This window comes from Enoplosus armatus, chromosome 5 (assembly GCF_043641665.1).
Source record: "Enoplosus armatus isolate fEnoArm2 chromosome 5, fEnoArm2.hap1, whole genome shotgun sequence".
NCBI lineage: Eukaryota > Metazoa > Chordata > Actinopteri > Centrarchiformes > Enoplosidae > Enoplosus > Enoplosus armatus.
This window is the reverse complement of record NC_092184.1, coordinates 29,614-43,317: the sequence shown is the minus strand read 5'-3', so window position 1 is coordinate 43,317 and position 13,704 is coordinate 29,614. Positions and strand designations below refer to the sequence as shown.

Sequence of the window (13,704 nt, the reverse complement as noted above, 5' to 3'; positions counted from 1 at the left end):
CACCCCATAATGACTGTGTCTGCCCCCCGACCACTTAAATTAATTCAACCAAAGTTAAACAGGAGAGGAGTCATTAATAAAAACTTAATAAAAATTAAGACCACTACTGCTATAGGCCAAAACAATAGGAAAATTAAGTGCGGACTGTTAAATATCAGATCTCTGTCATCTAAAGCTGTATTAGTAAACGAGCTAATATCAGAGAATCATATTGATCTACTGTGTCTGACAGAAACCTGGCTGTGTCATGAAGAGTATGTCAGCCTGAATGAATCCACTCCGCCCAGTCATACTAATACTCACATCCCTCGAGGCACCGGCCGAGGAGGTGGAGTTGCAGCCATCTTTGACTCAAGCCTGTTGATGAACTCTAGACCTAAACTAGATTATAACTCATTTGAAAGCCTCGTTATGAGTCTCTCACTCCCAACCTGGAAAACACTGAAGCCAGTATTATTCGTTATAGTCTATCGCGCTCCAGGCCCATACTCTGAATTCTTATCTGAATTCTCAGAGTTTTTATCAGGTTTAGTCCTTAAAACAGACAAAGTCATTATCGTAGGGGATTTTAATATTCATGTGGATGTTGATAAGGATAGCCTTGGTACTGCATTTACCTCTTTATTGGATTCGATTGGCTTCTGTCAGAGGGTACAGAAACCCACTCACTGTTTTAATCACACCCTCGACCTGGTTCTGACATATGGACTTGAAATTGAACATCCAACTGTCTTTCCACAGAATCCTTTGTTATCGGACCATTATTTAATAACTTTTGAATTCCTATTACTGGACTACACGCCATTAGGCAAAAAAGTCTACACCAGATATCTATCTGATAGTGCTGTAGCTAAATTTAAGGAAGTGATTCCATCGGCATTAAATTCAATGCCATGTCTCAATACAACTGAGGACTCCTATGCTAACCTTCGTCCCTCTCAAATAGACAATGTTGTTGACAGTGCTGCAGGCTCAATGCGATTGACACTTGACTCTATTGCCCCTCTTAAAAAGAAGATAATAAAACAAAGAAAGTCAGCTCCATGGTATAACACCCAAACCCGCAAATTAAAGCAAACAGTGCAGAAACTTGAAAGGAAATGGCGCTCCACCAAACTAGAGGAATCACGTTTAATTTGGCAAGATAGTCTTAGAACTTATAGGAAGGCCCTCTGTAAAGCCAGAGCAGCCTATTACTCAACATTAATAGAAGAGAACAAGAACAACCCCAGGTTTCTCTTCAGCACTGTAGCCAGGCTGACAGAGAGTCACAGCTCTATTGAGCCATGTATTCCTATAACCCTCAGCAGTAATGACTTCATGAGCTTCTTTAATGATAAAATTCTAACTATTAGAGACAGAATTGATCACCTCCTGTCTTCAGGTGGTACCTTACCTTCAAACACAGGAATCTCAGAAATAGCTGTAAAACCTGATGTATATTTAGATTGCTTTTCTCCCATTGACCTTCACCAAATTACTAAAACTATCTCTTCATCTAAGCCATCAACTTGTCTCTTAGACCCCATCCCAACCTGGCTGCTCAAAGAGGTTTTACCTTTAGTCAGCACTTCTTTACTAGACATGATCAATCTGTCTTTATTAACAGGCTACGTACCACAGTCCTTTAAAGTTGCTGTAATTAAACCTCTTCTTAAAAAGCCCACTCTTGATCCAGAGGTTTTAGCCAACTATAGACCTATATCTAACCTTCCCTTTCTCTCCAAGATTCTTGAGAAAGCAGTCGCCAACCAGCTGTGTGATTTTCTACATGACAATAAGTTGCTTGAGGACTTTCAGTCAAGTTTCAGAGCGCATCACAGCACAGAAACAGCACTGGTGAAAGTTACAAATGACCTTCTAACTGCATCAGACAAAGGACTTGTCTCTATACTTGTTTTGTTAGATCTTAGTTCTGCATTCAACACCATTGACTATCATATCCTATTACAGACACTGGAACATTTAATTGGCATCAAAGGAACCGCACTAAGCTGGTTTAAGTCGTATTTATCAGATCGATCTCAGTTTGTACATGTTCACGATGAATCCTCCATGTTTGCCAAAGTCAGTCATGGAGTTCCACAAGGTTCTGTGCTTGGACCAATACTATTCACCTTATATATGCTTCCTTTAGGAGATATCATTAGAAAACACTCCATACATTTTCATTGCTATGTGGATGATACCCAGCTATATTTATCGATCAAGCCAGAAGAACCTCATCAGTTAGCCAACCTCCAAGCATGCCTTAAGGACATAAAGACCTGGATGACCTGTAATTATCTGATGTTGAACTCAGACAAGACAGAAGTTATTGTTCTTGGCCCTGAACACCTCAGAAACACAGTATCTAAGGATATTGTTACCCTAGATGGCATTGCCCTGGCCTCCAGCGCCACCGTGAGGAATCTCGGAGTTGTCTTTGATCAGGACATGTCCTTTAACTCCCACGTAAAACAAACTTCAAGGACTGCCTTCTTTCACCTCCGTAACATTGCAAAAATCAGGAAGGTCCTGTCTCAAACAGATGAAGAAAAATTTGTCCATGCATTTGTCACGTCTAGGCTGGATTATTGCAATTCCTTATTATCAGGCTGTCCCAATAAGTCCCTGAGGACTCTCCAGCTGATCCAGAACGCTGCGGCACGTGTACTGACAGGAACCAGGAAAAGAGATCATATTTCTCCTGTGTTAGCTTTGCTGCACTGGCTCCCTGTAAAATCTAGAATAGAGTTTAAAATCCTTCTCCTGACTTACAAAGCTCTTACTGGTCAGGCACCATCATATCTTAAAGAGCTCATAGTACCCCACTAGAGCACTGCGCTCCCAGAATGCAGGGTTGCTTGTGGTTCCTAGAGTCTCCAAAAGCAGAACAGGAGCCAGAGCTTTCAGCTATCTGTTTGGGTCCGGGAGGCAGACACACTCTCTACATTTAAGAGTAGGCTTAAAACCTTGCTTTTTGATGACGCTTATAGTTAGGGCTGGCTCAGGCCTGCCTGGACCAGCCCCTAGTTATGCTGCTATAGGCCTAGACTGCTGGGGGACTTCCCATGATGCATTGAGCTTTCCTCCTCTCCCTCTTCATCTTTGCACATTCATCACAGTCCAATGCACGTTACTAACTTTAAATCTTCCCCGGAATTTCTTTGTGCTGTCTTGTCTCGCAGGTTACTTTGGATCGTGGTCCTGGTATGCCTGGGTGCTGCTGCCATGGGCCTGCCTGACTCTCATCACTACAGTTATTATGTTTAGTTGTAGTTCTGTTACTATTAAAGCTGTTATTGCTATTATTAATCTCAGCTATTATTACAGCTGTAACTACTATTATCAGTCATATTTCCAGTATTATTATAATTATAGCTGCTATTTCTACTGCTAGTGCTGCCATACATCTCTGCCTGTCTGTCTGTTGGTCTGTCGGTCTGTCTATCTGTGTCTCTACGTCTATCTCTCTCTCTCTGTCTCTTTCTGTCTGTCTGTCTGTCTCTCCCCCTCTCTCTTTCTCCCTCCCTCTCTATGTCTCTCTCTCTCTCTCTCCCTCTCTCTCTCTCAAACCCAACCAGTCAAAGCAGATGACCGCCCACCTAGAGTCTGGTTCGGCTCGAGGTTTCTGCCTCTTAAAAGGAAGTTTTTCCCTGCCACTGTCGCCAAAGTGCTTGCTCATAGTGGGAACTGTTGGGTCTCTGTAATAACATCATAAAGAGTTGGTCTAGACCTGCTCTATTTGTAAAGTGTCATGAGATGACTTTTGTTGTGATTTGGCGCTATATAAATAAAATTGAATTGAATTGAATTGAATCAGAACAGACTGAAGTGTAAAGGATGTCAGAATGTCATTCCTTTTGCTGGTATTCGCGTGTCCACCCTGTACTGCGGTGTTTTTAGAGGTTATCCACCCCGCGGATCCTCCTGGCCAGCTGAATGTCACGGGGGAACACAGTGACCCGCTTGGCGTGGATGGCACACAGACTGGCATCTGAGAATAACATGACAAGAAACGCCTCTGCAGCCTGGGAGGACGAGGATTAAAAACTGTTGAAGTTCGGTCAAAGAAATTACACACTTTATTTCTGATGAACAATTTGTATTAAAATACCAAACCCAGGGCATTGTTTTCTATAATTCATTGTGATGACAAGATAATTGTCTTTTCCCCACAATCTTTCCGAGAGTTTGTCAAAAACCAAAACAAGTTCTTAGTTACATTCACTGTAGAAACTATGTACATTTTCAGTGAATTTAGCTTGTTTATGTCATGTCTCGTCATTTACGTTAAGTTAAGTTACAGTTTTTGTCTCGTTTAGTCATGCTGTCTTGTCATTTCCTGTTTTATTTTGTAGTAACTGTGTTTCCTCTCGTTTCAGATCACTTTACTTTACTACTTTACTTTACTTGCCCTCGTGTTTCCCGCCTTTGTGATTGTCAGTACTGCCCTGATTGTTTCCACCTGTGTTCACTCACCTCATGTTTAAATAGTCTCCCTTTGTCTTGTGCCAGTTCGTCATGTCCTCAGTGTCATGATAACCAGCCGTGATACCACGTCAAGATTGCCTGTTAGTCCCTGTGTGAGTGGTTTCAGTGTTCTTGTCATTTTGTTCACTTTGCTGTCTTGGTTTTACCAGTTTTGTTCCTCCACTTTTCTGGAGGGATTTTCTGTTAACTTTGTCAGTTAACTCAGGAATCCCCAGTGTGCAACTTGCCGGAGCTGTTCATAGATAGACAAAATCTTCAACCACACCACACCCGGATGGGAGGCAGCCCGAGCCCTGAAGAGGTTAGTACAAGACAACCGCCCTGTGTCTGACTATGCTGTTGAGTTCTGCACTATAGCTGCAGACAGCGGTTGGAACGACCCAGCGTTATTTGACGCTTTTACTGAAGGACTGTCTGACCTCATTCAAGACCATCTAGCCCCTCTAGACCTACCACAAGATCTGGACTCTGTTATTGCCATGGCCATTAGAGTGGACAGTCGACTGCGGGACCGGACCAGCTAAAGGATGGCCTCCGCAGTTAGCCACCATCGCCACGAGGGGCACTCATCGCGGGGAAACTACCCGCCTGTTCGTCTCCGGTCTGCTCTTCCTGCTTCCGGTGTGGAGCCCATGCAGCTGGGGCGGACCAAGATCACCTCCGAGGAGCGACAGCGACACCTACAGGAGGCCACTGGTGAGTCGTCTGCCTGCAAAATTCCCACCTCGGACTCCCACTAAGGTATTATTCACACACAACGGCACCACATGGACCAAGAAGGTTTTTATTGACTCAGGGGCGGATGAAAGCCTGATGGCTTGGGGTCTTGCTAAAGAACTGGGATTAAGATCAGAGCTATTACCTTGCCCTCTTGAGGCAAGCGCACTTGACGGCAAAACCTTATTTCATGTCATGCATAAGACCGAACTGATAAACATTGATGGTCACCATGAACAGTTAAGTTTCCATCTTTTTGATTCTGCTCTCCAATTGTTAGTTTTAGGTTTCCCGCGGCTGTGCAAACACAATCCCCATGTAGATTGGAACACTGGCTCCATCATGGGGTAGGGAGAGAGCTGTAAACTTAGCTGTCTGCGGCCTGAGAGGAGGGTGACACTGGGTCGGTTCTCTGGAGAGTGTTGTTGGGTCTCCCCCTCCAGAACCCGCTCAGGCTCCCGACCTATCCAGTGTTCCTGCCAGTTACTATGACCTAGGAGAGGTCTTTAGCAAAGATAAGGCCACATCTCTTCCTCCTCACAGACCCTATGACTGTCCCATTGACCTCATTCCAGGTGCCACCTTACGCAGGGGGCGTCTCTACTCCATCTCGGGACCAGAGAGGAGGGCTATGGAGGATTACATCGAGACCTCCCTAAAAGCGGGTCTTATTCGACCGTCCTCGTCACTGGTGGGAGCTGGTTTCTTCTTTGTGCGGAAAAAGGACAGGCCGTTGAGACCCTGTATTGACTATGCTCCCCTTAATGACATTACCGTAAAGAACCGGTACCCTCTCCCGCTCATGTCCTCGGCGTTTGAGCAGTTACAGTCGGCCAAGATCTTCACCAAACTCGACCTCCGAAACGCCTACTACCTTGTCCGCATCAGAGAGGGGGATGAGTGGAAGACAGGATTCAACACACCAACGGGTCACTCCGGCAGTATTTCAAAACCTAGTTAATGATGTATTGAGAGACTTTCTTGACCATTTCGTTTATTTATACCTGGATGACATTCTGGTTTACTCGCCGGATGAGGAGACCCATATTACTCATGTTCGCCAGGTATTGTCATGGTTGTTGGAGCACAGGCTGTATGTCAAGGCCAAGAAGTGCGATTTTCATGCCGAGTCAGTGTCGTTTCTGGGCTTCATTGTAGCGCATGTGCGTTCCTATCCAGGAAGCTGCCCAAGGCAGAGCGAAACTATGATGTGGGTTATCGTGAGCTGCTGGCAGTCAAAGTGGTGCTGGAGGAATGGCGTCACTGGCTGGAGGGGGCACAGCAGCCGTTCATCGTGTGGACAGATCATAAAAATCTCCAGTATATTCGTAGTGCCAAGAGACTCAATTCTAGGCAAGCCCACTGGTCGCTGTTCTTTAACCGCTTTAACTTTGCTCTTTCTTAGAGGCCGGGGTCCCAGAACATTAAACCGGACGCCCTCTCCCGGCTGTTCAATCCTGAGCCTGTTGCCAAGGAACCAGAATCCATCCTGCCACTTAACCGTGTGGTTGGGGCAGTTTCCTGGCGCATAGTATCCGAGGTAAATCAAGCCAATGGTATGAACCCGCCCCCGGGCGATTGTTCTCCCAATCGCTTGTTTGTGCCGGTGGATAAGTGTTCCCAGGTGGTTCATTGGGCTCACACCTCGCTGCTTACCTGTCATCCTTGTGTTAAGCGGACGGTCTTCTTCATTCGCCAACGTTTCTGGTGGCCGGCGATGGAAGAGGCCGTCAGGGAGTATGTGGAGGTGTGCTCGGAGCAAGTTTTCCTCCAAGGTGCGGGCAGGTCTCCTCCAGCCACTTCCCGTTCCCAGCCGTCCCTGGGCCGATATATCGGTGGACTTTGTAACGGGACTCCCTCCGTCTGAAGGTAACACCACTGTACTTACGGTGGTGGATCGTTTTTCCAAGATGACTAATTTCATTGCCTTGCCCAAGCTGCCATCTGCTAAGGAGACGGCAGAAATTGTGTCACCATGTGTTTCGTGTTCATGGATTTCCCAGGGACATTGTTTTGGACCGTGGTTCGTGTCTAGGTGTTGTTGGAAGGAGTTCTGCGACCTCATTGGGGCCACGGTCAACCTCTCTTCCGGATTTCACCCGGAGTCTAATGGTCAGACGGAGCGACTGAACCAAGTCCTGGAGACCTGCCTGCGCTGCCTGGTGTCCTAAAACCCCGCCTCCTGGAGCAAACATCTTACCTGGGTCAAGTACGCCCACAACTCCCTTCCCATGGCGGCCACCGGCATCTCTCCCTTCCACTGTGTATGGCTATCAACCACCTGTCTTCGCTGAGACCGAAAAGGAGGTGGTGGTTCCGGCGGCCCACGCCCTGGTCCGCAGATGTCACCGTGTGTGGGAATCCACCTGCCGGATCCTGTTACGCAGCCGCGACCGGATGAAGAATGCTGCAGATCGCCGTAGGAGACTGGCTCCCGAGTACCAGCCGGGCCAGAGGGTCTGGCTCTCCACCCGCGATCTACCCCTCCACGTCACGTCCAGGAAGCTGGGGCCCCGATTCGTGGGTCCATTCCCCATCACCAAGGTCATAAACCCTGCTTCGGTGCGTCTCCGCCTTCCTTGCTACCTGAGGGTCCATCCCACCTTCTATGTGGGCAGGGTGAAGCCCATCAAAACCAGTCCAATGGTTCCCGCAACCAAACCCCCTCCACCCCCCCGGATGGTCGATGCCGGTCCGGTTTACACCGTCAAAAAGCTCCTGGCGGTCCGCAACAGAGGCAGAGGCAGGCAATTCCTGGTGGACTGGGAGGGTTACGGTCCAGAGGAGAGACAATGGGTTCCTGCCTCCTACATTGTGGATAAAACCCTCATCCAAGACTTTTACCGCCACCATCCAGATGTGCCTGGGCCATCAGGAGCCGTGATAATGTTGGGCAATTGTTTGCTAACAAGCTCCCCTTAGTGACTTCTATAATAGCAATATTTTTTTCACAGGTTGGTCCACTGCCCCCAAGCAACCCAAAAAAGGAAAAAAAATAAGGCAGCTTTATTAACTTGTCAACTTTTGCTCAAGAACACTTTTCACCAGTCTGAATCATGTCTGAGGTGTTTTGAGTATGCTGTAAACACTCCATTTGTCCACTGAAACCTTTGAATTGCCGAGAATGACGGCATGTTACTTTGGCGGTGGATGCAGCTGCTTACCTCCTGCAAGTGCCAGAAGAGCGTAGACCTGCCACCGGAGAGCCTCTCTGGAAACATTCTGGCATACCTCACGAACCTGAAGCAAGAGGAGGAACCATCAATTGTCTCTGGTCCCTTACCTGTGTGAGGTAATGATGGGATGTACAGTAGGCTTACTTCAGCTTACTTTAGTTTTGTTAACTGGCTTTCTTTCTGTGGCTGCCTGAAAGCAGATTGTTTGACATTAGGAGCTCTTCTCATGTCTCCATTTTGTGCCTCCTCGTCTCCTCTCTCCTCCGTCATCCTCCCTATGAACTGGAAATTGATCTCAGTGTGGCATCTTGAAGGATGTCAATTCCTGAAATGCCTCTCGAGGAGAGAGGGGGCTTGCCAGAGGAGCAATGAGCGAGGATGCACAGGTGCATCCCTTGAAGTACAAAAGAGGCATGGCACACAGCTGGACCATGGCGGGAGCAGAACTCTACAAATGTAAGTGTTCCTGTTGTATTAAATATTCAAAATGATCAAATGCCCGACCAAACTTTGTGTTGTGCCTTGTAAGGTGCTGTTCTAACCACATTCCATAATAACATTTGACCTTGATATTACTTGTTTTTATTGTTGAATGTAGGCTACATCCAGTTCAACTGCTTTCATCGTGACATGACGTTTACGAGTGCAAACAGCTGCTAGTGTCAAATTAATATAAATACATACATATATATGATATAATCAAGTAACAGTAACTCTCATAAAACAAAAATAAATCGTCAAGATGGCTTTTTCCACCTATGCAACAAAGCAAAAATTTTGCAGAGATCCTAATTCATGCCTTTGTTTCATTCAGACTTGATTGTTATAATGTCTTGTCGTCAGGTGTGCCACGTGCAGGTACTAAAAGGCTTCAAATAGTTCAGAATAGGGCTGAACGATATGCGAAGAAAATCATATTGTGATAATCTTGACAGATATTGCGATATGAGTCACGATTTAGAGGGAATGGTAATTTTGACATTTTCACTGAAAAAACTTGAACATTTTACGATGGTGTGTCTGTATCAAACAAGCATGTTACCATACATCTGGAGATTTTGATTATTTGTAGGCTGGGGCATCACTGTAGCACCTCAGTGCTTCATTTATAAATGGTATATTGAGACACATTTTACCTTTATCAAAAAATTGCAAACTTGTGTGATTTGCATATTGCACTTTGTCATATTGCGATTTTGATAAAATTTCGATTAATTGTTCAGCCCAAGATCAGAATGCTGCAGCTAGGATCTTAACTAAAACTAAAACATTTTATCATATCACACCAATTTTAGCTTCCCTTCATTGGCTCTCTATTACCAAAGGAGGTGACAATGAGGGATGGGGTTTATGACCTATCCTGCAACCAGCCAGCAGGGGGGTGATTGAGATGATTTGGCTTCACTTTTGGGGAGCTGTCATGTCGTCCATCTTTATATACAGTCTATGGTTCTGTCAGCTGAGCTTGTGTCTTACACGTACTCTATGTTTTAAAAAAAAAAAAAGACATGCTGTTTTTTCCTTAAAAAACAAACAAAACTGTACCCCATAATTTTCATCTGTGCCCCTACATTTCTTTATTTACAATAAATGTAAGCGTAGAGCCCTGAGTGTGCATATACATTTTGCCCATTTTCATGCCCTCATTTGTCATTCTGACAGTACAGAGATGACAGGAGAGAAGGAGACAGACATGCAACAAAGGTCCACAGTCAGACAGACAGAGGACTGTCATTGTGGGCACCCATAAAACTCACTTTTCAAGGGAAATTGCTAAGAATATCTCCAAGGGAGCAATTTGCCACATCGTCTTTTCAATACCGAGTCTTGCTCCTGTTCACGCTTCTTCCAGATGATTGGATGAAGCTGCATGTGTGAAAGGGGGTGAAGACATACAGGTACTGCTATCATATTCTCCCCATGGTTTGCTGCTGTTTGACTCACCAGGCGAGAGAAGGGTCCCTTCCTGAGCAGAAGATCAGTGCTCTTCTGGTACCTGCGGATCTCCATTAAGGCCTTGGTTCCTGGTCGAAACCTTCTCTTCTTGGGAGATACAGGAGGCTGCCCTGGATAACAGATAGTGTTTGACTGTTTGCTGTGATGGCAGGACAGGTAGGTTTTCCTCTACAGGAATGAAGATGACAAACAGGTCAAATGTTCTACTTCACCAGAGGGAATATTTAATATTTTATTTAGTTTTGGCTTTTAGAGTATGGTTGTAAATAATAGTTTTGTTAAATGGCCTAACTTGTTTTTTGTTTTTTTTTCCTTATATTTAGTTTTGACAAAAGCAGTGATTTATTTCTATGACTGGAACATAATCATTAACTCAAATGTCTTCAGTCCCTCTCACTTGAAACTCGGCTCCGTCTTGACCGGGGTGTTGAAGCAGAGGTCCCTCGGGCCGGCTGTGGGGGGCGACATTGAGGGGTTTTTGCCTTCCGGCGGCTGGCAGATGAATCATGACGCATGGCCTCCAACACACAGGTCAGGACGAGAAGAGGGAAAAATACTGCTGCCAAGGTCTGACTGTGAAAGATTGAGGACATTACATGCTTTATCAATCAAAAAGCAAAACATAAAGTGATGTCTTTATAGGAAATGGGTACATTTTATTCCATTAATTCTTCTTATTTGCTGGTAATACCTAAGAAATACAGACACCAGAGATGATTTAATCTAAATCTCTCATCCTGAGACTGCATCTGGTTCCTGGCTACACTGTGCGAAGTAGCTGCTAACAATGTTAGCTTGTAAATGTATTTACCCGAAAACATGAACAGCTGACTCCTAGAGTGTCTTTTAGTACAACCAAACATCTCTATCCTGATTGACAGGCCGCCATGGTGGCAACTTGTAAATCACAAGGTAGCCATGCCCTAAAGTATACCCTGCTGTATCATCTATTTTACTCTAAATGGGACCATTTCCAAAATGAACATCATGCTGAAGACTAGTGATTGAGACCATGAAGCTATTAGGAAAATGTTTACTGAGGTACCATCATGTAAATAAAATATGTAATATACTTATGTGGTATTTTAAGTTAAAACCAAATGTGGACCTTGACAACACTCACTTGCCCATATGTAAATTGTAACAGTTATTGGTCACTATGATAGTTCCTTGTGTCCCGGGGCCATGAAGAGATCACTTCCTAAAGCATATTTAGAGGAATGTTTACAGCGATCATTAACCCTTTCAATATTTATATGGGTATGTATCGACTTGAAAAAGCCTCAGGGAATGTAAAACAGTCTATGATGCTGTCCATATACTGAATATGGGTTTTTGGAATGTAGGTCTGGCAAAACAAGACATGTGGAGGGGTTGCAAATTAGCTTCAGCTAGAGGCCCTATGTACATTACATCTGTTACATTACTTATCAATGTTTATCTGTTGAATAAACATACATTATTTTGAAAGCATCATCTTGGGGTTCTGAGAAATTAATGAGTGGGAGGGGAATATACTGAGAATTAACAATAACCCACACCTGGAATATTACTAAGAGGTTAGTTTATTATGAATGTATATTAACGACAAAAGATGTGAGAGCAGAAAATAAATTTGAGCTTTTCTCAGTCTGCAAGTCAACCTTTGACAGCACATACATACAGGATTTGTAAGCGCAAAGAGAATCAGATTTGTGTGCATGAACATAACAGATCATTTGAGCATGAAGGGTAATCGTGTCACTGTTTTCAACAGCACCAGGGATTCTCATGCTCATAATGATCAAAGCTGGTAGTCTAACCCCCCCAGCGCTCAAACTCAAACTGACCTGTGACCTGGACATGAAGGGTCATCCTGTTAGACCCTTCCTTCTACTTTCAAAATAAAAGCTGGGGTTGTGGTGACAGTGGTGTTTTTTCAGATCAGATCAGATCAGATCAGAATTACTTTATTGATCCCCGGGGGGAAATTGTACAGTACTGGTGCTCCCATTCAAGAGTAGAAAGTAGCAACTAAAAGTATGTACAAATATAAAAATAACAAATAGAAAATAAAAAATATACATATTTACAATATTTAAGTAAAAAATTAAAGTAAAAAATATAACGATGTATATGTATGTATATATATGTATTGCACTGGTGAATTATTGTAATCTTTAAGTCAGTAACAGTCAGAAGTGCACAGTTCAAGTGTAAATATAAATATAGAATAAATAATGAGGTAGTAGTTGCTGACCGAGAGGAAAATAGTCGTTAGTACGTTTCTTCTGAGTGTCTGACACGCAGAGGGAGGAGTTGAACAGTTTGAGGGCCACAGGCAGGAATGATTTCCTGTGGCGCTCAGTTGTACATTTGGGAGGAATTAGTCTCCCACTCTAGGTGCTCTTTTGCCTGACCAGTACGTCATGGAGAGGATGTGAGACATTGTCCAAGATGACCCACAGCTTGGACAACATTGCCCTCTCTGACACCACCGTCAGAGAGTCCAGCTCCACCCCCACAATGTCACTGGGCTTGCGGATCAGTTTATTGAGTCTGTTGGAGTCCGCCACCCTCAGCCTGCTGCCCCAGCATGCAACAGCATAGAGGATAGCACTGGCACACCACAGACTCAGAAAACGTCCTCAGCATAGTCCGGCAGATGTTGAAGGACATCAGCCGCCTCAGAAAATAGAGACGGCTCTGGCCCTTCTTGTAGAGGGCATTAGTGTTCACCGCCCAGTCCAGTTTATTGTCTATGTGAACTCCCAGGTACTTGTAATCCTCTACAATGTCCACACTGACCCCTTGGATGGAAACAGGGGTCATCAGCACCTTGGTCCTCCTCAGATCCACAGTCAGCTCCTTTGTCTTTGTCACGTTGAGCTGCAGATGGCTCTGCAGCAGCCCTGTACTCATCCTCATCACCCTTACTGATACATCCAACTATTGCTGTCATCACAAAACTTCTGAAGATGGCAGGTCTCTGTGCAGTAGTGTGAAGTCTGTGGTGTAGATGATGAAGAGGAAGGGAGAGAGGACAGTCCCCTGCGGGGCCCCGGTGTTGCTGACCACTCTGTCTGACACACAGTGTTGTAAGCGCACATACTGTGGTCTGCCAGTCAGGTAGTTGACAATCCAGGACACTAGGGGGGCATCCACCTGCATCCCTGTCAGCTTCTCACCCAGTAGAGCTGGATGGATGGTGTTGAACGCACTGGAGAAGTCAAAAAACATGACTCGCAGTGCTCGCCGGCTTATCCAGGTGGGCGTCGACGCGGTTTAGCAGGTAGATGATGGCACCCTCCACTCCAAGTCGGGGCTGATAGGCGAACTGAAGGGGGTCCAAGTGTGGCTTGACCAAGGGCCGGAGCTGCTCCAGGACGAGTCTCTCCAG

General features: G+C 45.1%; 1 protein-coding gene across 1 annotated transcript; it reads right to left on the bottom strand.

Moving 5' to 3' along the window:
• Positions 1–3,884: 3,884 nt before the first annotated feature.
• On the bottom strand, positions 3,885–10,840 carry LOC139285599 (histone H3-like centromeric protein A). The gene is made up of 4 exons (XM_070906189.1): positions 10,723–10,840; positions 10,314–10,435; positions 8,361–8,433; positions 3,885–4,015 (listed from the first exon to the last, which is right to left on the bottom strand). Exons 1-4 carry the CDS (start codon positions 10,838–10,840, stop codon positions 3,885–3,887), a joined length of 444 nt encoding a protein of 147 aa, XP_070762290.1.
• Between the last annotated feature and the right edge of the window lie 2,864 nt (positions 10,841–13,704).

What these genes read in the sequence shown, in the direction of transcription:
- LOC139285599 (XM_070906189.1), bottom strand. Translation starts at nt 10,840, where the DNA reads ATGCGTCATGATTCATCTGCCAGCCGCCGGAAGGCAAAAACCCCTCAA. An exon ending in AAGACGGAGCCGAGTTTCAA is followed by an intron (nt 10,436 to 10,722) that starts GTGAGAGGGACT and finishes TCTGTTATCCAG; the next exon opens with GGCAGCCTCCTGTATCTCCC. An exon ending in AGGGACCCTTCTCTCGCCTG is followed by an intron (nt 8,434 to 10,313) that starts GTGAGTCAAACA and finishes CTCTTGCTTCAG; the next exon opens with GTTCGTGAGGTATGCCAGAA.